We start from the raw sequence: 24,420 nt of genomic DNA, 5'->3' as shown, positions 1-24,420 counted from the left end.
AGGGTGTATCCTGCTCCCTCTCTGCCTTTCTCCCTGCGCCGGCCCCTCCCTCTTCTCCTTCCTCCCTCTGACTCCCTAAGAGGGCGTCTCTTAGGGCCTGGGAACGTGCATCTCTAAAACAGCGTGTCCAGGTCTTTCCTCCATGCATTATCTGAGTTCATGTCTCCCAAGGTGTGTGTTCCTCCTGCATTCTCCCCAGGACTTGTGTGTGTTTGTACGTAAGTATCTAAGCCTATGTCTCAGGCCTGTGTGTTTTCTCACGCCTATATATATTTTTTCTGATATTTTCAGGGAAACCTTGTGTTCTCCTGGTCTCTGAGTCCAAGGCTGAGTGGGTCAATCTTTTTTTTTTTTTTCCCTGAGTGGGTCAATCTTTATGCCTCTCTGTAGACTTCAAAGAATGCCAAAATATTCTACGCTGCAGACACACACACACGCACAGAGTAAGAATCCCTCATGTAGGGGACAGAGATTTTTGGTATGTTCATTTCACTTAGATCAGCCCCCAACCTCACTCGTTACTCCAGTCAAGTAGACCCTTAACGGGCTTTCTGGCTGTTTTGCTCTTAGGACTGCCATGATCTATAAGCCCAAACAGCTATTCGGTGAGACCATTTCCAGATTACTGTGCCCATTGGCTGCTGCGCTGATCCCAGCTGCGTAGGCCTAAGAGTACTTGGAAGGGGGCTTTAGCGTAGAATGTCATTAAGGCAGAATGGTTTCCTTTCCAATAGGGTCCCAAAGCAGCTCTATATTCAAAGAATGCACTGCTTTGGCTATAGCACTCCAAGGAGTTAAGCCCTCAATAGTCCAGCAGCCTTTAGCCTACTCTGAGCTGCTACGTAAGGCGTGGGAAGCCATGGGGAAAACCAGAAGTAGGAGTTCAGGTACGTAAGGACAGGCCTCACACATGCCATTAGCTCAGCAAGAGGATAAGGGTGGGGAGTGCAGAAAGTCAAAACTTTAAGCTAGAACTGTCTATTTCTCAGTTGCCAGAGAGAATTCAGTCCAGGGTGTGAGAGAGCCCTTGACTTCTAATGGCTGAGCAAAGTAAGCAAACTCCTGATCTTTGGGCAGAAGTGACCGATCTCTGCTGTTTCATACTGCCTCCTGGGAGTGGGTACTGTGGTCACAGGTGCCGGAACTGCCTTCTAAACCACCCTGGCTATCCTTTCTGCTCCACTGTGGCTTCCCTTGGTTCTCCCTCCAGCCCTTTGTTTTCTCGGAACGTGAAGTCTCATAGACTTGAGCTCCTCTCATTCTGCCAGCTCTGACCTATCAGCGTTTTTGTTTTCTTAAGTCACCGCCCCTGATTCAATGATCTTGGGGTCATTGAGAGTTAGGCATACAAGGCTCGACCTGACTTTTCAACTAGTAGTGACATGTAGGAGAGTTAAAACTTACCACTTAGGGAGTTGATCCTTCCCACGGGGCGCCCCTGTCTGCAGGGTGTTTGCATGTGCGAACCGTCTAGCGCCCCAGCCTTCTCTTGCCTTCGCTTTGCACACTGGCGTTCTCTTCTTTCTTCTTTTCCATTTCTTGATGTTTGCTCTTGATGAGTGGGCTTCTGAATCAGGCCTGTCATCCTATACCAAGATCTTGATATCTTATTTGGGCCATTTCCTCTGTAAAGACCAGAGAGGACAGAGAATGATACAGTAGAAAGAGGATGGGATTTAGATTCACATGGGGTGCTTTGGGCCAATTTGAATCTCACCCTCGCCACTTGCTTAATGCAAAAAATTGGCATATTATCTTCCTGTGCTTCATCTTCATCTTTCCAGGCCTCATTATCCTGCTGTCTTAAGTGGGGATAATATCTAATAACCCCTGCCTCACTGGGTTGTGGTGGTGAGTCAGCAAGGTAACGTATAGGATCACCTCAGTGCAAGTGTAGAAGGTGATTGGTAATGGTTTCCTTTCGTAACAGTGCCTGATAGTTCTGTATGTTGAATGAATAAATGTACAATATCAAGGTGATAAGAGACGGGAAAAGTAAACCCATTCAAAGTAAAGTTATTTGAAAATGAGAGCTGTATTCAGTGGGGGAAAAAAGTAAAAGGTTCTCGTTTGGGGGGACATGTTAATTGCAGACAGTGCCCTTGAGATCCAGCCATGGTGCAGGAAGGACAGAGAACTGTCCTCTATAGTTCTAGGTATTGGGAGCAAAGGGATTACAGTGACCTTCTTTGAAGCAGGGACTCATCAGAGTTCTCCCTGGGGCTGTCACTGCCCTGACCCGATGCCACCATCCCATGTTATTGGCTGTGTGGCCTCCCACTTGGTTAACTGACCCTCAGCGGATCCAGCACTAGTTCTTTGAATAGTACTCTGGCCTTTCTGATTCTGCTTTTTACCTGATCCCGTGACCCACCTTTGAACCTTTCTGAAGTGATTTTGAACTCAGTTCTTTTCTTAACTTGGCCATCCATGGCCTGTCTATCTTTCTCCTTTAAATCCACCCTGACTTGGCCAGTGTGGTTCTTAACTATCCTGTTCTACTCTGATGAACATGTTTTTCTTTCTCATCCTTGGTTTCCCTTTATGTCTTTCTTCGGTTTCCCTTTATTTCTTTTCTCAACCTTTGTACATTGGTACCAGCCTAAATGTAATGCAATTGCCTCGTTCTTTTTTTCATTCGTTGACTTAATAGTCATTTCTAGAAGTCAATATACAAAAACCAACTCTCTGCCCCCAAAGAGCTCTCAATCCAATGGAGGAGAGAAACAAGTAGCAAATAATGATAGCAGAGTGTGATGAGTATTATGCTGATATCTACACAAAGGGTGACGCATAAAAGAGAGAGCACTGCTTGGGGAGCAAGAGAAGCCTTCAAGGATAAGGTGATGTTTGAGTTGACTTGCCTTTAAAAAGTACACTGTTACATGGTGGAGAGGAGGCTAGAGTTAAGGCATACCAACAGTGGGAATGGAATATGCAAAAAGAGAAGCACAAGCACATTCTGTTCAGGGAAGAACAGATAGTGGGCTTAACATGAAATATGGTAAAGAAATGGCAGAGACAAAAAAAGAAGTGGTAACTATGTAAGGTGATGGATGTTAATTAGCTTGATTGTGGTGATCATTTCATAGTGTATATGTATATTGAAACATCAAGTTGTACACCTTAAATATATACAATTTTTATTTGTCAATTATCCTCAATAAAACTGAACAAAATCCTTTAGAGGAGACGCATCTCTGGAAGCATAACGTCCAAACTCTCAGTAGCTTGTATGGCCTTCAAGACGTTTCATGGCCTGACTTCTCACTCTCCCCAGGTCTCTGGAGGCTCATAGCTCTTGAAATTTCTCCTATAGGTATATTTTTAACTTGGGCACATATATCATAGGAAAATATATATGCCTCTGCATCTTATTCAATTAAACCTCTTCAAAACGTCTGGGAAATAGTGTCTGAGAGTGACCACATCTTTCCACAGAATGGTTACAGCCTTGGAGAGTGCCAACAGTTATCAGGTGACAGCAGGATCCTATCCCGTATTGCAGTAAGCAGTCCCTGGAAGTGCTATTATTCGTATTGTCTTACTTTTTTTGAGTGTTTCATTTGGGAATGTTTCAGAAGTTCTCCCATCCTCAAATCTTGGAAGATAAGGATGGAGATAAAGATGGTGATGATCTCTGTTGGCAAAGAGACTAAAACCAATGAAGCCCATTTAGTGGAGTTCTGGCTCTATCGCAGTGGTTCCCAAACCTGGCAAATCAGCAAAATATTTAGGGAAGATTTTTTTTCTTTGTTATTATTCGTTGGTTTGTTTTTAAGTGTCCCACGTGATTATGATGAGAAGCCAGATTTGGGACTCTTGATATAAAAGCAATGGTTCTTCACCAGAGGCTTTTATCATAATCACCTGGTAAGTTTTATGAATTGACTGTTGCCCCAAATCTATGGAGTTTCAATGGCACAGGTTCAAGCGGAACTATTGGAAAACGGCTCCTTGCTGGTTTGGACGCGTGACGATAATGGGGACTCTCTGATCTACAGCAATGGTTTTAAAACAGTTTTTATCTGACTTTCTATCAATCAAAATATTTCAACAAGTATCCCCAATATGTGTTTTATTCATTTGTAAACAATATACATGTACTTCTTTATATTAATTTGAAACAGACATTTACAATAATGAGATGAAAACAAATATAATGAAAAGTTCTAATATTTTCATCCCATTCTCCCAATAGATCCACTGAGCATCCTGTTGTGTGGACCCCTGATAGAAAGAACGGGATCAGTGCTTCCTTAACTGGACCTCAACTCTTATTTAGATTTTATGATCTCCTGTAGCTGTCTAGAAGCAGAATCACCCCTGCCCAACCCAAGTAAGGCACTCTCACTCAATTATTTCATTCATTCAGTCATCCAACATATATTTCTTGTGCTCCCATTATGTGAAAGGCATTGAATGAGAGGCTGGGGATATCGTGGTCCACGTGGTCCTTATGTCAGCTTATATTACGACAACACATAAACACTAGACAAGTGATTACTTAATAATTACGTTATTATAATCTTAATGGGTACAAAAGGTATATATATTTAACCTAAGAGAATAACTTTATCTGGAGAGTTGGAGAAATCAATAGTGTGGAAGTAATATTTCAGCTGAACTCTGAAGGATGAATACAAATGAACTAGGAAAAGAGGATGGGAAATAGGGTTTCAGGAGGAGGTAAAGATTTGAAAACCCTGAGGCGGGAAGGTCATGGGCTCATTTCAGGAACTGAAGGAAAGCTAGAGTGTTTCAGATCTAGGGGTCAGGGTGGAGGGAGGGACATAGGCACAAAATGAAACTGATGCTGTGAGTGGAGACCAGAAATTATGGGGGCCTCGGGGACCACATTAAAGATTTCAGTCTTTATCCTGAGGGCAAGGGAAGCCATTGAAGGATCTAAAGCAGGGAGGTGACAGGGATAAAAGTGCATCTCAAAATGATCACTTAAGAATATAATAAATTATCTGTAATCTTTCCCTTCTTATCTTTTGACTGTATTTAGGAACCTCTGCTTTTCAATTGCCCTTAGCTTACACTTTCCCTGTTCCTACTTTCTGCAAACTTTTACACAGCCTTCAACATCCAACAGTGAGGTTACTTCCTTGGTGAAGCCGTCCCGCTTCTCTAGTCCAGACTTCCTCACCATTTGGAGCTGATCTCCATGATAGCACTTCCTAGGTTTTATTATAATTTACCTGCTTAATTGTTACTTGGGGAGGGCAGGTGCAGGAAGTTGGATTGATTACAATCTTCATGGCGCACTGTGGTCTCTGGTTCCTTTGGTTTGTTCAAGTTTCCTCCTTTGTTTTGCTCATTTACTCCTTTTGTATTAAAAAAAAACCCTTTGTATTGTTTGCGTGGGCATATTTTTAACTTAATTTACATAAATGCTGCTGTACTATCAATCTTATGATTTTCACTTTTTCCGATCAGAATGAATTTGGAAGGTCTAGTCATTTTTTTGTGTGAACCCTTATCCCTTCTATTTTTATTTTCCTTTTGCCCTATTTTCTTCTTCTATCCTCCTTTAATTTTATCTTATATGTGCATATGCATGTGCAAATATATATTTATGAGCCATGTTATATTCTTTTTGGTATGAGAAGTACACACACAGAGATACATACTGATATATACATAAATGTTTATACCAGCTCTTACATTAGCAGGAAGAGGGAGTTAGGGTCCCAAGAATTCCTCTGATGGGGGCTTAAAGTCAAATATTTCTTCTATCATTTATATAAATATGTATTTTATTTTTTTCTCTTATTTAGGAGAAGCTGGAAAAGTGCATTATGTCTTTTGTGTGCGTGCATTTTGTCTTTTTTAGACTAAAATCTCATCATATTATTGAAAGAAAAAGTTGGGTCTTTGTGTATTGCCTCTCCTGATGGCCGTGATAAAAGGCAAAAACTGATAACCACGTGCTGGTTATCTTGAACACAGAGATGATCTTATTAGGTAAACACTGTCTTTCCCTTGTGCTGGTAGAAAGTCATTGGCCTTATTCCTAATCTCAAGCCCTGATGTCTAATTCTGGAAGTATCTTGTTCCCCCTCTCAAAGTCCCCAGGAATTGTCCTTGGGTACAAGTGTACCTCTTCCACCCTGATCCATATTGCCCCATTCTTCTCCCAAATGCAGCCACAACCCCCACAGCTGCACAGCAGTTTTCCATCCTACTCCTAAGAGCAGGGCCATAGTACCCTGGTGTCACCGTGCCCCGAGAGGTCGTGGCAGCAAAGGGAGAGGGGGTGACCAGTCATGTATTGCCGTGTCACAGTTTTGATTGCCAAGGCACAGAAGAGGAGACAGAAAAACGGAGACAAGAATGAAGATGAAGAGAGAGAGAGAGAGAGAGATGCCATTCACTTCAGCAGAAACATCGTTCTAGTTCCTTATGATACAAATATTCCTGCTTCCGTGGCTCCCTCAAGACAGGGCTACTGGAGCCATTAAAGACGTAGAAGCAAAATATTTAAAAGAGTTAGGAGGACAGTTCAATCCTGTCCTTTTTTGATGTTCCAAGAGTTCCAGAGAGGTTGTGATCTAAAAGATCAGACCCCTAGCTCCTAGGTAGTGGCCACGTGGGCTTAGCATCCTCTCGATAGCTCAGGCTACCAAGGTTACTGAGCACTTACTTTAGATCGTCTGTGTTCGTGATATCATGACTGCATAAATTCAAGGGAGGGTGCTCATTGTTGTGGGACATAAAATGGCAATGATGACATGGACTCTGTCCCTGAAGAATTTGGAAAATGTAGATGCCAATGATAACATTCTAAAGCAGGCTCTGATAAGGAGGTAAACATCGATGCCAGGGAAAGTTAAAGGAAAGTGTGATTCAAGTGGTAAGGAAAGGCTCCCCTGAAGAGGTGAGCTGCCCCTGGGTAGAAAGTGTGGGTGGGTGTGGGAGATACATTCCCACGATGGCTGATACTCTGCGCCGCTCCTGAATACCCAGCTTCCATTCCTGACACGTGCCTGACAGTGGTAAAAGCAACATTTTGGAGAAGGAGTGGGCAGCAGGGTGAGCGTGAAGCCTTGAGACATCAACTCGGGTATGTGTGGAGGTGGTGGAACCATTATCACCTGAAATAACCTTCACCCTCGTGGCCCACATTAACCTCCCCCAGCACGTTTTTGCACAAAGTGCTTCTTTGAAAGAATCTTCCACAAATTTGGTCCCCAGTCAAAAGGCATTTTGGATTTCTCGTTTCTGAAGGAAATGTGAGTTTTCTGCTTGGCAGAAGCTATAGCGCCATCTTGTGGAAATAAACGCTTTAGGTCACAAGCCTTTTTGTTCTGAAAAGAGTAGTCGTCTTTGCAAAAATCAATCATGAAATGTGTTCTTGGCTCTAAATCATGCTTGGAACACACAATTTACAAGTAGCAAAAGGTTTCTCATAGATTCTAAATCTTGATGGCTGAGTCAGCAGCTCTCAATCAGTGGCAACTTTCTTATTTTCAGAATAATGCCGTACACTTAGGATCCAATAGTCTCTCACTTTAGGATTATTTCTTTTAGGCTCTGTGTCCTCAGGTTTGGGTTTTAACCATGTCCCAAGGGATCCCGTCTTCTTTGAAGTAGCAAAGCAACTCTAAATCCCCAATGAAAATAAAGGAGGAAACACTAGCTGTCATGGCTCTTTTCAGAGGAGTTGAGAAAACGAGGTCCTTTGTATTTAAGGAGCTAAAACACTGTAATGGGGAGCTCAGGGAAAAATGCATACCTTCCAGGAACTTACAGAATCATGTTCTAGAAATGTTATTGGGTCCACTAAAACAAAATCCCTGGGAATATAGATTGTTTTATTAGATTTTGTTAAATTAGATTTTTAGTAGTTAAAAATGGCTCAAACGTCTAACATTCAAACGTTTTCATTCACATTCTCTTTCCCCTGCTTGTCCCAAGAGGTAGATTTACCACAATGTTGGTGAAGCTTAAGCTTCAGAGCCCCTACCAAGGGCCCCTTCCAAGGCCAGAACTAATTTTAGAGTCATGAATTCACATTCTTTTTCTTAAAGAAGCTGCCCAAAGTTTTATAAGCTTCAGCCTAGTTATGCTGTTGCTTGTCATCATCATCCCAGTTTCCAGCTTCTCTCTTCGGTTTCTTATGTATCCCTCCAGAATTATTTTATGTACATATGAGCACATACAGATATAGATTATCCACACCTCCTTCCATTATACTTGCTTTTCTCAGTGTAACTCAGAAACTTTCTATGTAAGATATAGAAGAACATCCATATTGGTTTTTTTTTTTTTTTTTTTTTTTTGCGGTACGCGAGCCTCTCACTGCTGTGGCCTCTCCCACCGCGGAGCACAGGCTCCGGGCACGCAGGCCCAGCGGCCATGGCTCACGGGCCCAGCCGCTCCGCAGCATGTGGGATCTTCCCAGTCCGGGGCACGAACCCGTGTCCCCTGCATCGGCAGGCGGACTCTCAACCACTGCGCCACCAGGGAAGCCCCATATTGTTTTTTGTTTGTTTGTTGCTAACTTCATGACATTCTATTGCACAGAGGTACTGCTCTTTACTCAATCAGCCCCCACTGGTGGAACTTAGTGTGTATTTTTCTTACTTGGTATTGTTTTTGCCATTTTCTTGTCTCCTGGAGGGTTTCAGAGACTTAGATGGTAGCTAAAAATCTTCGGTGGCCACTGGTTTCAGAAGAGGTAAGGATTAAAATAGGTGAAATTGTCATGGGGAGTGCCAGCCTTGTTAGGTATTTAGGACTGTAACTCTTATCAAAACAGGTCCCCTAGTACCTACTATTCACAACCTAGCATGAATATGTGCATCTGCATGCTTATTTATGATTGTGAAACAAAGGATGGTTTTGCTAAAGAAATTCTGAGTATCTGAAGACAAGAGGAAGAGATCATTGTAAGCCTAGGGTGCCTCTGAAGTCATACTGGGTAGGCGTTGACTTCCCAAAAGGACAAATAGCCCATGAGGTCAGTAATACTCTATCAGTAACATTGCTGCAGCCCACAGAAGGATTCCCATTGCACACACAATAACAATTTGTTCTGCTAGATCTGATGGAGAAAGGTCGAATAACCCAGGCATGGAGCGCTGGATGTCTGCTGCACACCGGAAGATTCAATCACTTACTATCTTGACTCTTGACCGACATCAGCCACTACTTCCTTTCTGCTCTTCCAGTTCAATACAAACAACATGGGAATATCATTTTGGATAACTGGAAATCCAGCCTTTCTACCCTCTGGTGGAGGTAAAAGTTAAAGTATCAGCTGTCCAATCTCCCATTACATCCTACTTTCTGGGAAGAAACGATCACATCCCTGTCTAACAGGTTACCCCAAATCTAACCCTTTGCCCAGTTATGACTTTTGTTCAGACAATCTGTCTTCCTTAGAACTGAACTGTAGTGGGTTTTAGTTAAAGAGAGCACGTTTCAAATCCTCTATCTGTTTTATAAGGAGTCAGGTAAAGTATACATAGAGAAAGTAGGGGAGGAGTAAAGAAAGAAGGTGAGAGAAGAGAAATGATGAATCTCTATGCTGTAGTACTAAAAATAATGTTCAGTACTTTTCAGCTTAAAAATTGTTGACATGTATATTACCATTTTGAAACTCCCAGCACCCCTTTGGAACAGATAGGGTGGGTGGCATCTTATCATCATTTTATAGATGGGGAAGCAAAACAAAGCAAAAAGACTGACTAGGACATGCCTGAACTCAGGTCCCTGGGATCCCCTCCTGTCTGGAGATTTGATGATCAGGGCTAACACTGGCTGGGTCCCTCAGGAAGTGGTCTGGGGAGTGTTAGCCGTTCAGAATAGCTCTGCTGTAGTGGGGCCTAGAGGATTTGTCTTGAAGCTTTATTTGGATTGTATTTCACATAAAATTGAACACAAATCCATCGTACGTATCAGTGGGAGTGCTGCTGCTGCGGGTCTGGGAGGGGGCTCAGGTCTCTCTATTCCACCCCTTAGTACCACCAGTTCTCTCGAGTTTCACTGTTGTCCTGAAGAGCCAGAGAGCTAGGGAACTCAGAGCCTCTGATTACCTGTGGCAGAGACTGCTAGATGTTTAACAAAACTGTTTCCTATTATTCCTGGGAAGTAACATATATAGGCCACATATCCCAGATTTCCTTGTGGTTTTGTATGACCATGTGACCGAGTTTTAGCCAATGAGATGTGAGCAGAAGTGCCAATCCCTTTTAGGCCGGGCCCACTAAAGCCTCCATGCTTTTCCTCCTTCCAACACACATGACAACCTTGGGAACCACATGGACATGGTGACAGATCCACAAGGTGTGAGGACCCTGTGTCTCTGAATCACCAGTTGATGGCTAATTGCTTACTGGTTGGGAACTCCTTCCCTGAACAAGAAAAAAAAATTGTATTATGTTGAAAAAAAATACCTTGGTACAATTTAAAACAAAATCCTAAATGATATTAATCTTTGCTTATTTTGTCCTTTTTTAAATGGCAATACTGACCCTTGTTTACTTTAAAATTTTCTAAAAATGCAGTATTATTTTTTGTAGTACACTTTTCATTTTGAGAGTCATCTTTTTAAGCCTTTAATGTTTACCATTTTGAATATTTTCCTGTACCTTAATATATGTCTGCACACACATACAAACACATACACACACACACGCATAGGCTTTTCTCTATAGCAATGAGAAAGTACTATATCAATATGACTTTTTTTCCTTACTTACTAGAATCTTCCAAACATTACATAGATAAAACTTGTTTATTATAATAGTTGCATAATATTCCAGAATACAGATTTATAATGTTTTATTTAACAACCCCACTATTGAAGGGTATTAGGTTATTTGTGACATTTTGCTATTGCAAATGTTTCAATTTAAAATAAATTTACACATACATATTTTTTACATATATATGTGAATATTTCTATAGGATGTGTTCCCAGAATTGGAACTGCTGCATCAAAGGTATGCATATTTTAATTTTGGAAGAGATATTCCCAAATAACCATGAAATCAATTTATATTTCCACCAAGACTGTGAGGAAATTCCTATTTGCCCATATGCTCAGCCATGCTAGAAAGTATCAATCTTTTTATTTTTGTCCACTTGAGGGGCAAAAAATGGTATCTCATGCTTTAAAATTAATTTCTCTAATTATTAGAGAGTCTATACATCTCTCATCATGTTCATTTGTGGCTTTTACTTGTTCTACTGTGTGGGATTCATTTGTCTCTACTGTATCTAGGAATTTTTGCTCCGTTAAAAAACTGGTTTTTGTATTACTATTTTTTTCATTACACATCAATTGAAACTGTTAGCTCTATTTTTATCTTTTTCTTAAAATAGATTTTCAGAATATTCAGGCTGATTTTTCTTAGTCTTCCTTAACTATAAGCAGAAAAAGATTCCAAAAGTCCTGGCTACAGAGAGGAAGTATGCTTAGTGATTATGGGTGTGGTCTTTGGTGTCAGGCTGACCTGGATTAGAACGTAGGTTGTGTCATACACTTTCCGGTAACCACAGGAAAGTTCTTATCATCTCTATGCCTCCATTTCTTCTTTTTAAAAATGACTTCAGTAAAGGTACTAGACTCATAGAATTGTTACGAAGCTTAGACAAGACAATAATGCATGTATCTCACCACAATGCCTGAAACTTACGTGCTCAATAAATATTAGATAGTAAATTATTATTTACAATGTGGGCAACAGAGATACAGAATTGGACGTTTCAGTTTTATTCCAGGTCCTAGAACCTATCCCAGTGAAGTTACTCTTAACAAGCTCCAAGAAGGCTAATAAAACTTAACTTTTCTTAGAGTGGGCATTTCACCCTATGTTTCAGCCAGCCTTATGGAATTCCTATTTCCTGGAGCACTAAAATATTCAATTCATTTATTAATTCAGCCATTACTCTTGTGTTCCTACCATGTTTAAAGACCAAGATATTCAATTATTTTAAGAATCCATTTCGTTTTCTCTGCCTGGAACTTATTCTATATTCCTTTGGAAAAAGTGAAAATCCAAATTCCAGTGAAATGTGAGGAAACCAGCAGACAGAAAATTAAGGAAGAACCTTAAAGATTGTCTAGTTCGACTTCTCATTTTATAGATGAGGAAACTGTAGACCAGAGGAATAAAACAACTTTTCTAAGGTCATATAGTGATTTAGTGGGGGAATTGGGACGGGAACCCAGATATCCCGAATCTAAGCTAGCGCTCTGTTGACTGAATCATGCCATGCTCAAGGAGGCACCTCTCCTTTTGGCCCAACATGATTTCAAAAATTAGAAACGAACAAAGAGAAGCACAGGTTAAAAAAAGATCAAAATGAGTCAAAGTTCTTCAAAGTTTGTCAAGAAAGCAGGAAGTATAAGACACTTCCCCGCTGGTTGGGAAAACATAGCTACATTTTCACCCAGTGGGACAGCATTCCAATTCTCCTTTCATTTGTTTTTGCCCCCTCGCAACAACCCATATTTAACAATGATACTCTACATTCACAGTAAATGGTAAACAACAGTCCTTCAGGTCTGTGGTTGGCAATCCCTTGTCCACATGCCAAAGATGCTACAGGTGCCAATATCAGGCAGCAAGTGAACCTGCTGCCACACATGGATTCCTGTTCCTATCACTTCTGGGAGCTTCTACGCATAACTGTCTCCACCCTCTTGCCAGGTTTTTAGTTTTTCGTTTTTTATAAATTTATTTATTTATTTTTGGCTGTGTTTGGTCTTCGTTGCTGCATACGGGCTTTCTCTAGTTGTGGCGAGCAGGGGCTACTCTTCATTGCGGTACGCAGGCTTCTCTTGTTGTGGGGCACGGGCTGTAGGCATGCGGGCTTCAGTAGTTGTAGCACATGGGCTCAGTAGTTGTGGCGCATGGGCTTAGTTCCTCTGCGGCATGTGGGATCTTCCAAGATCCCAATGCAAGACTCTTTCTTGCATTGTTTTCAGTTTCACTCTCCTGCTAGTTGAGAGGCTCTTCCTCCATCCCTGACCCTTGGAGTCACAGTCCTTTCTTGCTACCTCCCTCTCATTTTCACGCCAGTATAAAGTGAAACTGCTTTCTTCAGCAAATTTAAGTACTATTTCTATATGGAGCTCAAGGCCTATCTTTGGCTGGACATTGAAAGTTTTTTCTTCTCTCCTCTTCCTTCTCCTGAAACATCACAATCTTTTTGATTTTTATATATTGGTTGTGTCTTGGTAATTAGATTGCCTTGGTTTGATCCCGGACTAGGTACTTATTACCTGTGAGACTTTGGTTAAGTTACTTAATCTCTTTGTGCTTCTGTTTTCTCATAGGGCTGTTACAAAGATTTGAAAAGCTAATACTTATAAGATGCTTAGAAGAGTGCCCCACCATAGTGAGTACTCAGTAAATACGTGTGCACACGTGCACATGCATGTGTATGAACACGTGAGTGATATATGTGAAAACAGAGATGTCCTAGTTCTGGGTCTTAACACCATGCTCAGGTCTAAACCTAACCTCTAATTTCAATGAGAACAGCCTCCGTTCCCACCCTCTCTGTGCTGCTCCAAAACTCTGAACATCTTTAGCGACCACGCCCACCGGACTCACTGACCAGGACCAGAAGCCTTCAGTAAGTAATATCTGACTCTCCCAGCCTCATTGTGGCACATATTAGACTGAGAAGGAACCCACACTCTCCTAACATATCTTATGTTGCGATAGGTTAGCCTTATTCTTAATTTAATAACATTGATAGTGATGTACTACATTGTCCTGTTAAGTAGGAAAGGCTTGGGAGTCAGATTGTTGGGGTATGAGTCTCACATTTGCCATCTGCTTAATATTTGCATCTATAAAATGGGATGATAATGAGAAATGGATTTGTTATGATGAGGAAATGTGGTGATCTCTGTAAACTAGCTGTCAATGTGCAATGGGTGGCACAGAGTAATTAATAGTACTATTAACTATTATTATTATTAACACCCCTTTTTCCATTCAGTTGCCTCTGCTTAGGGCTTTCCATTCATACCCAGCGACTGAAAGTCGGGCTGTAGCACTTGCTAGCTCCTCCTAAGTGAAGAGTGTAGAGAATCATAGACATTTTTCTTGAGAAGATGAAAAGAGTTTGGAAACAAGTGGCCATCAAAAGCCCAGGGCAGACTGGACAGTGGATTTTGTTGGGTAATTCCCTGGGATGCCATCTGAACGTGTGTGGACTGACTCTCTGATCTCAGAAATTGTAAGACAGATGATAGGATTTAATCAACAAAATCAATTTCCCCTAAGCCTAAGTAGGCATTTAGGTACATTTACTATTTGTAAGAGGATTTACAATTGAGAGGAAACATCCGAATGTGGGGGGTAAAAATGGACAAAGTTATTAATGGATTCTGGGTCTCTACCTGTAGCTACAGTACTGTAAAGAATTGTTATTGATGTGGCTCCATCAGTAATGCCTGCCATTCCGCTATCACTGCACACACCTGACGAAGTCAGAGGTAGAGTGTCTGTTCTAACCTTCTTGGCCCCTCAGTAGTGGATGGAATAAATTTTTACCTCTAGAGAGTCTTAATGCACCAAGCAGTTAAATGAAAAAATACATATGTTTGATAGAATTAAATATAATGAATGCAGCAAAACTTAAATACTTTAAGGGGAGGAAAAGAGAATGCTTTACAGAGTGTCTTGGATCACTTAGTCTCAGACATAAAGAAAGTGATGAGCTTAGGTGGTATTCAGTACCCAAGGCTCCAAGTAGACTACTGAGGGCGGTGATTCAAATGTCACTCCAGGCAGGAATGTTCAGTGGAGAAAGGACAGCCTCTTCAATAAGTGGTGCTGGGAAAACTGGACAGGTACATGTAAAAGTATGAGATTAGATCACTCCCTAACACCATACACAAAAATAAGCTCAAAATGGATTAAAGACCTAAAGTAAGGCCAGAAACTATCAAACTCTTAGAGGAAAACATAGGCAGAACACTCGATGACATAAATCACAGCAAGATCCTTTTGGACCCACCTCCTAGAGAAATGGAAATAAAAACAAAAATAAACAAATGGGACCTAATGAAACTTAAAAGCTTTTGCACAGCAAAGGAAACCGTAAACAAGACCAAAAGACAACCCTCAGAATGGGAGAAAATATTTGCAAATGAAGCAACTGACAAAGGATTAATCTCCAGAACATACAAGCAACTCATGCAGCTCAATATCAAAGAAAACAAACAACCCAATCCAAAAAATGGGCAGAAGACCTAAATAGACATTTCTCCAAAGAAGATATACTGATTGCCAACAAACACATGAAAGGATGCTCAACATCATTAATCATTAGAGAAATGCAAATCAAAACTACAATGAGATATCATCTCACACAGGTCAGAATGGCCATCATCAAAAAAATCTAGAAACAATAAATGCTGGAGAGGGTGTGGAGAAAAGGGAACCCTCTTGCACTGTTGGTGAGAATGTAAATTGATACAGCCACTGTGGAGAACAGTATGGAGGTTCCTTAAAAAACTACAAATAAAACTACCATATGACCCAACAATCCCACTACTAGACATATACCCTAAGAAAACCATAATTCAAAAAGAGTCATGTACCAAAATGTTCATGGCAGCTCTATTTACAATAGTCCAGAGATGGAAACAACCTAAGTGTCCATCATCGGATGAATGGATAAAGAAGATGTGGCACATATATACAATGGAATATTACTCAGCCATAAAAAGAAATGAAATTGAGCTATTTGTAATGAGGTGGATAGACCTAGAGTCTGTCATACAGAGTGAAGTAAGTCAGAAAGAGAAAGACAAATACCATATGCTAACACATATATATGGAATTTAAGGGAAAAAATGTCATGAAGAACCTAGGGGTAAGACAGGAATAAAGACACAGACCTACTAGAGAATGGACTTGAGGATATGGGGAGGGGGAAGGGTAAGCTGTGACAAAGCAAGAGAGAGGCATGGACATATATACACTACCAAACGTAAGGTAGATAGCTAGTGGGAAGCAGCTGCATAGCACAGGGAGATCAGCTCGGTGCTTTGTGACCACCTAGAGGGGTGGGATAGGGTGGGTGGGAGGGAGGGAGATGCAAGAGGGAAGAGATATGGCAACATATGTATAACTGATTCACTTTGTTATAAAGCAGAAACTAACACAGCATTGTAAAGCAATTATACTCCAATAAAGATGTAAAAAAAAAAAATGTCACTCCAACTGGAAATGACTTTCCTTGAACAGTGCTCTCTGCAGGGCACCCTTGACCTCTGTGTTCCTCAGGCTATAGATCAGTGGGTTCAGCATAGGTTGAAAAAACTGTAAAACAGGAAAAGGATCTTCTGCCGGGTGGCTGGATTTGGGGGCCGTGTGCATGACGATGGCACTGCCAAAGAAGAGCCCAATCACGCAGAGGTGGGAGCAGCAGGTGGAGAAGGCCTTTCTGCGGCCCTCACCCGACTGCACCCTCAGGATGGCAACCAGGATGCGTGTGGAGGAGACCAGCACCAAGCAGAGGGGCCCAACTAAGACAAACACAGAAGCAACAAAGATGACAACTTGGTTGAGCCAGGTATCAGCACATGCCAGTTTGAGGACAGACAGGATTTCTCAGAAGAAGTGGTTGATTTCATGAAGCCCACAGAAGAGCAGTCTCAGGACGAGGCCCACGTGGACCAGGGCCAGGAGGGAGCCACATGCCCAGGAAATCACCACCAGGGTGATGCAGATGCTCCAGCTTACAATGACAGAATATTGGGGGGGGGGTGGCAGATGGCCACATACTGCTCATAGGACAATACCGCCAGGAGAAGACACTCGGCGTAAGCAAAAGTCAAAAAGAGAAAGGTCTGTGTCATGCAGCCAGCAAAGGAGATGGGCTTGGCTGGACTCGGGAGGTCTCCCAGCACCTGGGGCACCATGTTGCAGGCATACGCTATGTCAGTGATGGCCAGGTGTGAGAGGAAGAAGTACAGTGCAGTCTGGAGTCCAGTGAGATGAGCCCCAGGATGACCCTGTTTTCCAGCAGGGTGAAGGTGTAAGACAGGCAGAAGAGCCCAAAGAGAAGTATCTGAATCCTTGGGCCAAGATAAAATCCCAGAAGAATGAATTCTGTAACCACTGTCTGATTTCCCCCCATTTCACTATGAAAAGGATAAAATGGGATTGCTCAGGACAGAGTTATCAAAAATATCTAGACATTATTTCATAAAAATAGTCATTTTTAAAGGACAAAATTTTAGGGTGATGACTAGTTTTTCATTAAGTTAATCACTTTATCATCCAGTTTTATAGGAAGGGGATTGTGTCACCAATGATAGGTTACCTAGAGTCACTGACACTTGTGATGGGGAGAAAGACTGTCAAATCAAAAGAGGAAATAAAATAACCATGAAATAGGGATGATCTTGGAGCTGCATGTGTCAACATCACAAAGAGGATTTCTGGGATGCAGAAGTAATCAGTAATGGAAGAACTCCAAATATGGGAATTAGAGTAGTCCTAGAAAAGAGATGTAATTCCAGTTTCTCAAGAGAAATATCAACTGCGTCACTTTCAGCAGCTGAAATCAACCTTTGCTCTCTGAAGCAGCTTACCTGATAACAGGAGGAAGAAAAAGATAAAACGAAACTTTTATGACAATGTGATTGTTTAAGTTGCTAAGAAGGAATCACTGGATATGCTCCATGTGAGCTCTCATGAGTGATGAAATCAAACCAACCACTGGGCATTTGGCTATTAATGTACTGATGGGTTCACACTTACTGATTTACCAAATAACTTTATTGAAAAACAATCCTTACAATTTGTAGGAATTGGATTTGGGGGGCTGCCCAGTGTTCATGTATTGTGAATCTAGACTTGTGCGCAGGGGTGTGAGTCTGAAGTCAGGCATTCACACATCGTTTTGAAGGCTGTGGTGAGTGTGGATGCACACTTCAAGACATAGTTCCCTATGTGCTTGCACTTCAAGACATAGTTCCCCATGTGCTACTTGTAACCCTACTACTCTACTCCTATCAAAAGAGAAAGTCTAGGTCATAATCTAACTGGGAAAGGCCATACCTGGAACAACAGTGTGTTGCAGGCCTCGCCATCTGTGTGACGGCTTAACGTTTGCATCATGTTTCATTTGTGAAATTCAGAAAGACAAGAAATGACAATTCATTAAAAAATCAACTCTGCCCTACTTCAGCAACACAAGAATTGATATCTGCTTTACAGATAGCTAATTTCTTTTTGGTAAAGAGAAAATTTAGTGAATTTGTCATTTTACAGATTTACATAGCATTAAATTGGTGGCCCAGTATTTGATGCTTCTGTGAATTGGTGATGTACCAAACAATAGTTGGCTTGTCCTTAAGTCCTGGATAACAGCTGCCTCAAAATACCATGTAGAACTCTAGCATCTTTGCTGGTGCAAACATTTAGTTGCACCTTTGCTGGGCAAAAATAACCTGGGGCTGAGCTACTGAATTTGTGCTTGCTTGCCGCTAAAGAAAAGACTTCTCCAGGGTTAATGTATGGAAGCGTGCTTTTGTTGATAAGATCCTGGTCCAGTTGTCGTTATACCAATGGAGACATTAATGAGATGCTCCCTGAGGACCTTGGAAATAAGAGAAACAATACTGATTTTTGAGAAGCAAAACTTGTAAAATCCACTCATAATGGATGGGAAGAACTGGAGGAGGAAAACAAGAAAACCTGTGTAGACATATAACTGGAAAGTTCTGAGTGCATCCAAAAACTCCACTCAAGGAGCTCTGATGCTATCTCACGGAAGAGGCGGAAGAGGATCTGATCGTGACTCAGGAACCCAAATGTGACAGTTGTGTGAGATACTTGTCTACAGTAAGACTGAGGAATAAAGAAGAGGGTTACCCATGGGGCCAGTGGTTATCAGCACGTCTTCAGCACTGTCCTGGGGAGTGTGGCCTGATGGTATGAGAGTGCTGTCCTCCTGGCAGGTCTATGTCTACAGCTCAGATGGCTTGAGTGATCAGGGATCAATAACCCTCACTGATAAAATCTCCAGTTAACGCCCCCTGCCCCGATTCCATGCTCACCAATCAACTGGGAGGTATTAATTTACCTTCTTATGCAGATATTTTGACAAAGAGGGAATGTACTCGTAAGCAAAGTTCTTGCCAATCTTTTTATAATAAATAATTCCATTCAGGGTTATTCATGGTTCGTTTTTTGAGTTTGAGTAGTACGATACAGATGAGAAATGAATAAAATTTCCGAAGCTGGATCTACAAAGTGAGGGCCAGGCCCTAGACAGAGATAATCACATAGAAATACAACCCAAGGAAAGCTTTTCTGAGAAGCTAATTGAAATCCTGAAGGACATCCCCACTAGATTCCTCTCTAGAAGCAACAAATGACTGTTTTTTAAATAAGTATTATCAATAAATTATTATATTACCAAGACACAATAGAATCTACCATACTATGAACTCCAAACACGTGACTAAGGCTTATTTTTTTTCAGGAGTATATAAAATACTACTGTGCTAGGACAACCTTTTAAATTTATTTGGAAAACATATTAAAATATTTAGGTGTGAAAATGAGTTTGAACCTGCATCTTATAAAATGCTTAATCTCTTTATTCAGTCCTCCTTTATTTCCTTCTGTAACTTCCAAAATGATTAGATAAAGGAAAAAGAAACACTACTTACAAAGTATGAATCTCTTGGAAACCTAAAGGGAGAAAAAAGAGAAAGAAGGTCCTAACAAGTACATTAAGAGTCTTTACAAAAACAGTTGACATATTGACAACTGGATTGTAACCCACTCCTTGTGAACAAGGAACAGGTGTATCTAGTTTTGTAATTTTGGCACTTAGCAAATGTTTACTGAGTGAACAAATGAATGAATGAATACACATAAATGAGTGAATGCCTAAATGTTGAAAGTTTGGACCATTCTTGGACTGGGTCTGTAATTTCTGACTTGCTTAAATTTTGACCATAATCATACCCAATTAAGGACATTCATCCCAAAGCCAAAAAGAACACTGACTGAAGTTTGATAATAACAACTGTAGAATCTCAAAATGTTTAAGTCCTGAACACTTGAAAGACACTTCTATTTTCTTTCTTTTTTCCCTCGTATTTTATTTCATTCTACATGTTAGTAAAAGCATCTTACCTGAACTCAAATGGATTGAATTTGCTAAAGGACTAGCAGAAGTGAAAGGAGAGACTAAGAAATGAATTAAATATACTGTGGTTCTGAATGCAACATTCAAGCATTGTTTGATGCTATAAATGATACATCTTATATGTATGTACAAGTTAGCATTTTAAAAATTGGCAAATTGTTTTATGACTAATATGTTATCCATGATCTCTGTGGTTTCAAAGTAAATATCTAAGATTGAAATCATTTCTTTATACACGAACAAACATGTCAGCACTAGATGTGGCCTACGTTTCAAAAAGTAAAATGTAAGACCTGATGAACTGACAAACTCTTTTCTAATGTTGTGGGCATGAGTCACATAGCATTCCTAAAAATGAAAGCTATTTTTAAATCCTCAATTCAACTTAAGTACTGCATGTTTAACTTTCCAGTTATAGGAAATATTTGTTACAATTAATGTACTCAATAGAACCCTTCTCTGATTCTTTCCTAGATCAAAATATTTTAACATTTCTCTTGAGTTGTTTTCCTTGACCCATGTGTTAGTTAGAAGGATGTTGTTTAATCTCCAAATATTTGGGGGATTTTCCAGCTCTCTCTCTGTTATTGATTTCTACTTTAATTCCATTATGATCTAAGAACAGACATCGTATGATTTCTATTCTTTTACATTTGTTCAGGTGTGTTTTATGGCCCCAAATGTGCTGTATCTTGGTGAATGTTACATGTGAGCTTGAGAAGAATGTGTATTTTGCTGTTGGATGAAGTGGTCTATAGGTGTCCGTTATATCCAGTTGATGGATGGTGTTGTTTAGCTATATCCTTATTGATTTTCCTCCTGCTGGATTGTTCGTGTACGAGAGTATATGGCACTACAGAGTAGTAATTAAAGAGCATAAGCTTAAGGACCAGACACACATCCACTACTTGGATGACTGGGTATAGTTCTTCACCCCTTAGCCCTAGTATTAACGTTTTTGAAAGGAGAAAAGTGATAGTACCCATTTCATGAGGTTGTTGTGAAGACTGAGATAATACGTGTTAAATAGTTAAATGATTTAACTGAGACAAAAAACTGAGCACATTCCTGCCACACAGGAATTGTAAGTATTACAGTGTAAGTCAACAATGCGATTTTGTGGATAATATACAGTTGAAGGATCAGGAAAGCAGGTTTTGGCTTCCGACCTTTCAATGGTTTTATTGGGAAAGTGCATGATTAGTTGAAGAGATATTAGGGATTAAAAAGAGCACAAAACTGTGACAATTCTATTAAAAACTACAGAGATTATCCTTTAAGTAGCAACTCCTTGCCTTTTCTTCACTTCCCTCAACCACACACACACACACACACACACACACACACACACACACACACACACACATACACATACACACATTCATGTACATTCCAGGTTTGGGAAAGTCTAACATTTAAAGTATTTTCTGTGTGTCTGACACTGTTCTCCAAGTTATGGATAATGGATAAGATGTGTATGGGCTTCATAGATTATATATTGTGGTTTTGTTGACAAGACATAAACACAAGGACTGAACTAATGTCATTCTCCCCTGAAATGAAAGATCACTCCATAATACATCCCAGTATAATCTTCCTTGGTTTGCGAAAACGATTCCATATATTTAACCTAAATCTGTCACACAGGCTTTTCTTATTTTTTTATCTAGCGTCAATGTTCACAAGGTCATTGCTTTCATGCAGCTACTTAACTATTGTATAGAACAAAGTTAACCAAATTCTACACATATGTACACTATTTGTGAGGAATATGTTCAAAAAGTTAGCATTAACTTTTCCTCAAACTGTCCCCATAGCAGAATAACCATCAGTTCACATTTACAGAGGACTGAATTTCCTTACCTATGCTTAAGAATAGCACTATAAAAGTGAGAGTTAGGAGTTTGGGAGTAACATATACACACTACTATATATAAAATAGATAATGAACAAGGACCTACTGTACAGCACAGGGAACTCAATATTTTGTAAAAAATTATTTATTTATTTATTTATGGCTGTGTTGGGTCTTCGTTTCTGTGCAAGGGCTTTCTCTAGTTGTGGCAAGCGGGGGCCACTCTTCATCACGGTGCGCGGGCCTCTCACTGCCGCGGCCTCTCTTGTTGCGGAGCACAGGCTCCAGACGCGCAGGCTCAGTAGTTGTGGCTCACGGGCCTAGTTGCTCCGCGGCAGGTGGGATCCTCCCAGACCAGGTCCCAAACCCGCGTCCCCTGCATTTGCAGGCAGACTCTCAACCACTGCGCCACCAGTGAAGCCCCGACAGTTCTATTTTTAATAAGAGTCTTAGATAACCTTATGCTGAGTTGGGTTTGGGACCTCTTAAGATAATATCCTCCTAGGTCACTGTCATCCCCGATATCACCATCTTTTCATAAAGCCCTCCCTATTCCCAGCACTCTCTTCAAGGCATTCTTTACTTCTGAATTCCTAAGAGTATAGATAAGGGGGTTGAGCATGGGATTGAAAGTCTGTGAAACAGGAAAAGATATTTCTTCTGTTCCTTGGGGTTCCCATATCTGGGTCCAACATACATGATTATGGCTATGCCATGGAAGAGTCCAACCACACAGAGGTGAGATGAGCAGATGGACAAGGCTTTTCTTTGACGTTCCTCAGGCTGGATCCTGAAGATGGCACAGAGGACACACATATATGAGCTTTCAATTGAGAAGTGTCCCACTAGCACAGAAATCATTCCAGCCAGTACCACAGTTTCATGGATGTGTGTATCTGTACAAGCAAGTTTGAGAACAGCCATGATTTCACAGAAAAAGTGATTGATTTTCTGGGATATACAGAAGGGTGAGGGTAAAAGTAACACTAGATGAATCAAAGGCAGAAGGACTCCAATGGTCCAGGAAATCACCACCAGCATGATGCAGACTCCCCAGATCATGATGGCAGAGTATCAGAGGGGCTGGCAGATGGCTACATGGTGATCATAGGACATCACCACCAGGAGAAGACATTCTGTGAGAGCAAATGTCAAAAAGACAAAGCTTTGTGTCATGCAGCCAGCAGAGGAGACAGGCTTGTCAGGACTCAGGAGGTTTACCAGCATCTAGGGCATGGTGTTGCAGGCATAGGCTATGTCAGTGATGGCCAGGTGTGAGAGGAAGAAGTACAGTGCAGTCTGGAGTCCAGTGAGATGAGCCCCAGGATGACCCCGTTCCCCAGCAGGGTGAAGACATAGAACAGAGAGAAGAGCCCAAAGAGAAGCATCTGAATCGTTGCATCAAGGGGAAATCCCAGTAGGGTGAACTCTGTGATACATGTCATATTGTCTCCCATATCCCTATGACACAGGAAATTCAGTTAATGTCCATGGTTAAAGAGAAGTCTTTGAAAATAGATTTATGTCAACTATACCTTTCTGTGGTATAAAAAAGTGTTCAGAAACACTTTCAGTGAATTTTTATGTTTTTAAATGAACGTTTAAAGAATTTATTTGGGGCTTCCCTGGTGGTGCAGTGGTTAAGAATCTGCCTGCCAATGCAGGGGACACAGGTTCGAGACCTCGTGCATGAAGATCCCGCATGCCGTGGAGCAGCTAAGCCCGCAAGCCACAACTACTGAGCCTGCGTGCCTAGAGCCCGTGCTCCGCAACAAGAGAAGCCACCACAATAAGAAGCCTGTGCACCACAATGAAGACTAGCCCCTGCTCGCCTCGCCGCAACTACAGAAAGCCTGCAGGTAGTAACGAAGACCCAACGCAGCTAAAGATAAATAAACAAAACAAATAAAATTTTTTAAAAGAGAATTTATTTGGTAACCTTAAAATATATACATACATACACATAAACACATATATACATATATTTCCTTTCTTGTTGTTAAGTTTTTACTAGAGGCTAAGTTTTCAAAATATTGGTTTGGCCAAAAAGTTCATTTGGGTTTTTCTGTAAGATGTTAAGATGGTACGAAAAACCCGAACAGAGTTTTGGGCCAACCCAATGACTATGTTGCCACATGTTAATAGAATACATAGTTTTTGTTTCTTTCACTGAGATACCTCATATCCTTCAAATAAATTCTGCTTTTCTTTGCTCATATTAGAGTTACTTCTGTTTTTTTTTTTTTTTTCAAAAACTATGACCCTTAACTGATACACATGCTAAAGTCCTTAAGCTGCAGTACATCTAATCTCAACTTGGAAGGGCTCATCAAGGGCAGGGTATACTAAAGGTAGATGTACCACTTCCCAGATACACCATTAGCCTCTCACCTACCTGTCGAAACACA

General features: G+C 40.9%; 2 protein-coding genes across 2 annotated transcripts; both read right to left on the bottom strand.

Moving 5' to 3' along the window:
• Positions 1-16,199: 16,199 nt before the first annotated feature.
• OR2A1 (olfactory receptor family 2 subfamily A member 1) lies at positions 16,200-17,127 on the bottom strand. The gene is given in 3 exon segments (XM_019933831.2): positions 16,200-16,751; positions 16,754-16,962; positions 16,965-17,127. Coding segments are annotated over 3 exon segments (924 nt in total).
• A 5,420-nt stretch (positions 17,128-22,547) lies between these two features.
• On the bottom strand, positions 22,548-23,469 carry LOC109547058 (olfactory receptor 2A7). Its single transcript, XM_019933846.2, is given in 3 exon segments — positions 22,548-22,648; positions 22,651-23,304; positions 23,307-23,469. Coding segments are annotated over 3 exon segments (918 nt in total).
• Positions 23,470-24,420: the final 951 nt, after the last annotated feature.

The sequence above is a fragment of the Tursiops truncatus genome, chromosome 9, assembly GCF_011762595.2.
Source record: "Tursiops truncatus isolate mTurTru1 chromosome 9, mTurTru1.mat.Y, whole genome shotgun sequence".
Taxonomy (NCBI): domain Eukaryota; kingdom Metazoa; phylum Chordata; class Mammalia; order Artiodactyla; family Delphinidae; genus Tursiops; species Tursiops truncatus.
The sequence above is the reverse complement of the archived record's forward strand: the minus strand, read 5'-3'. Positions and strand labels throughout refer to the sequence as shown.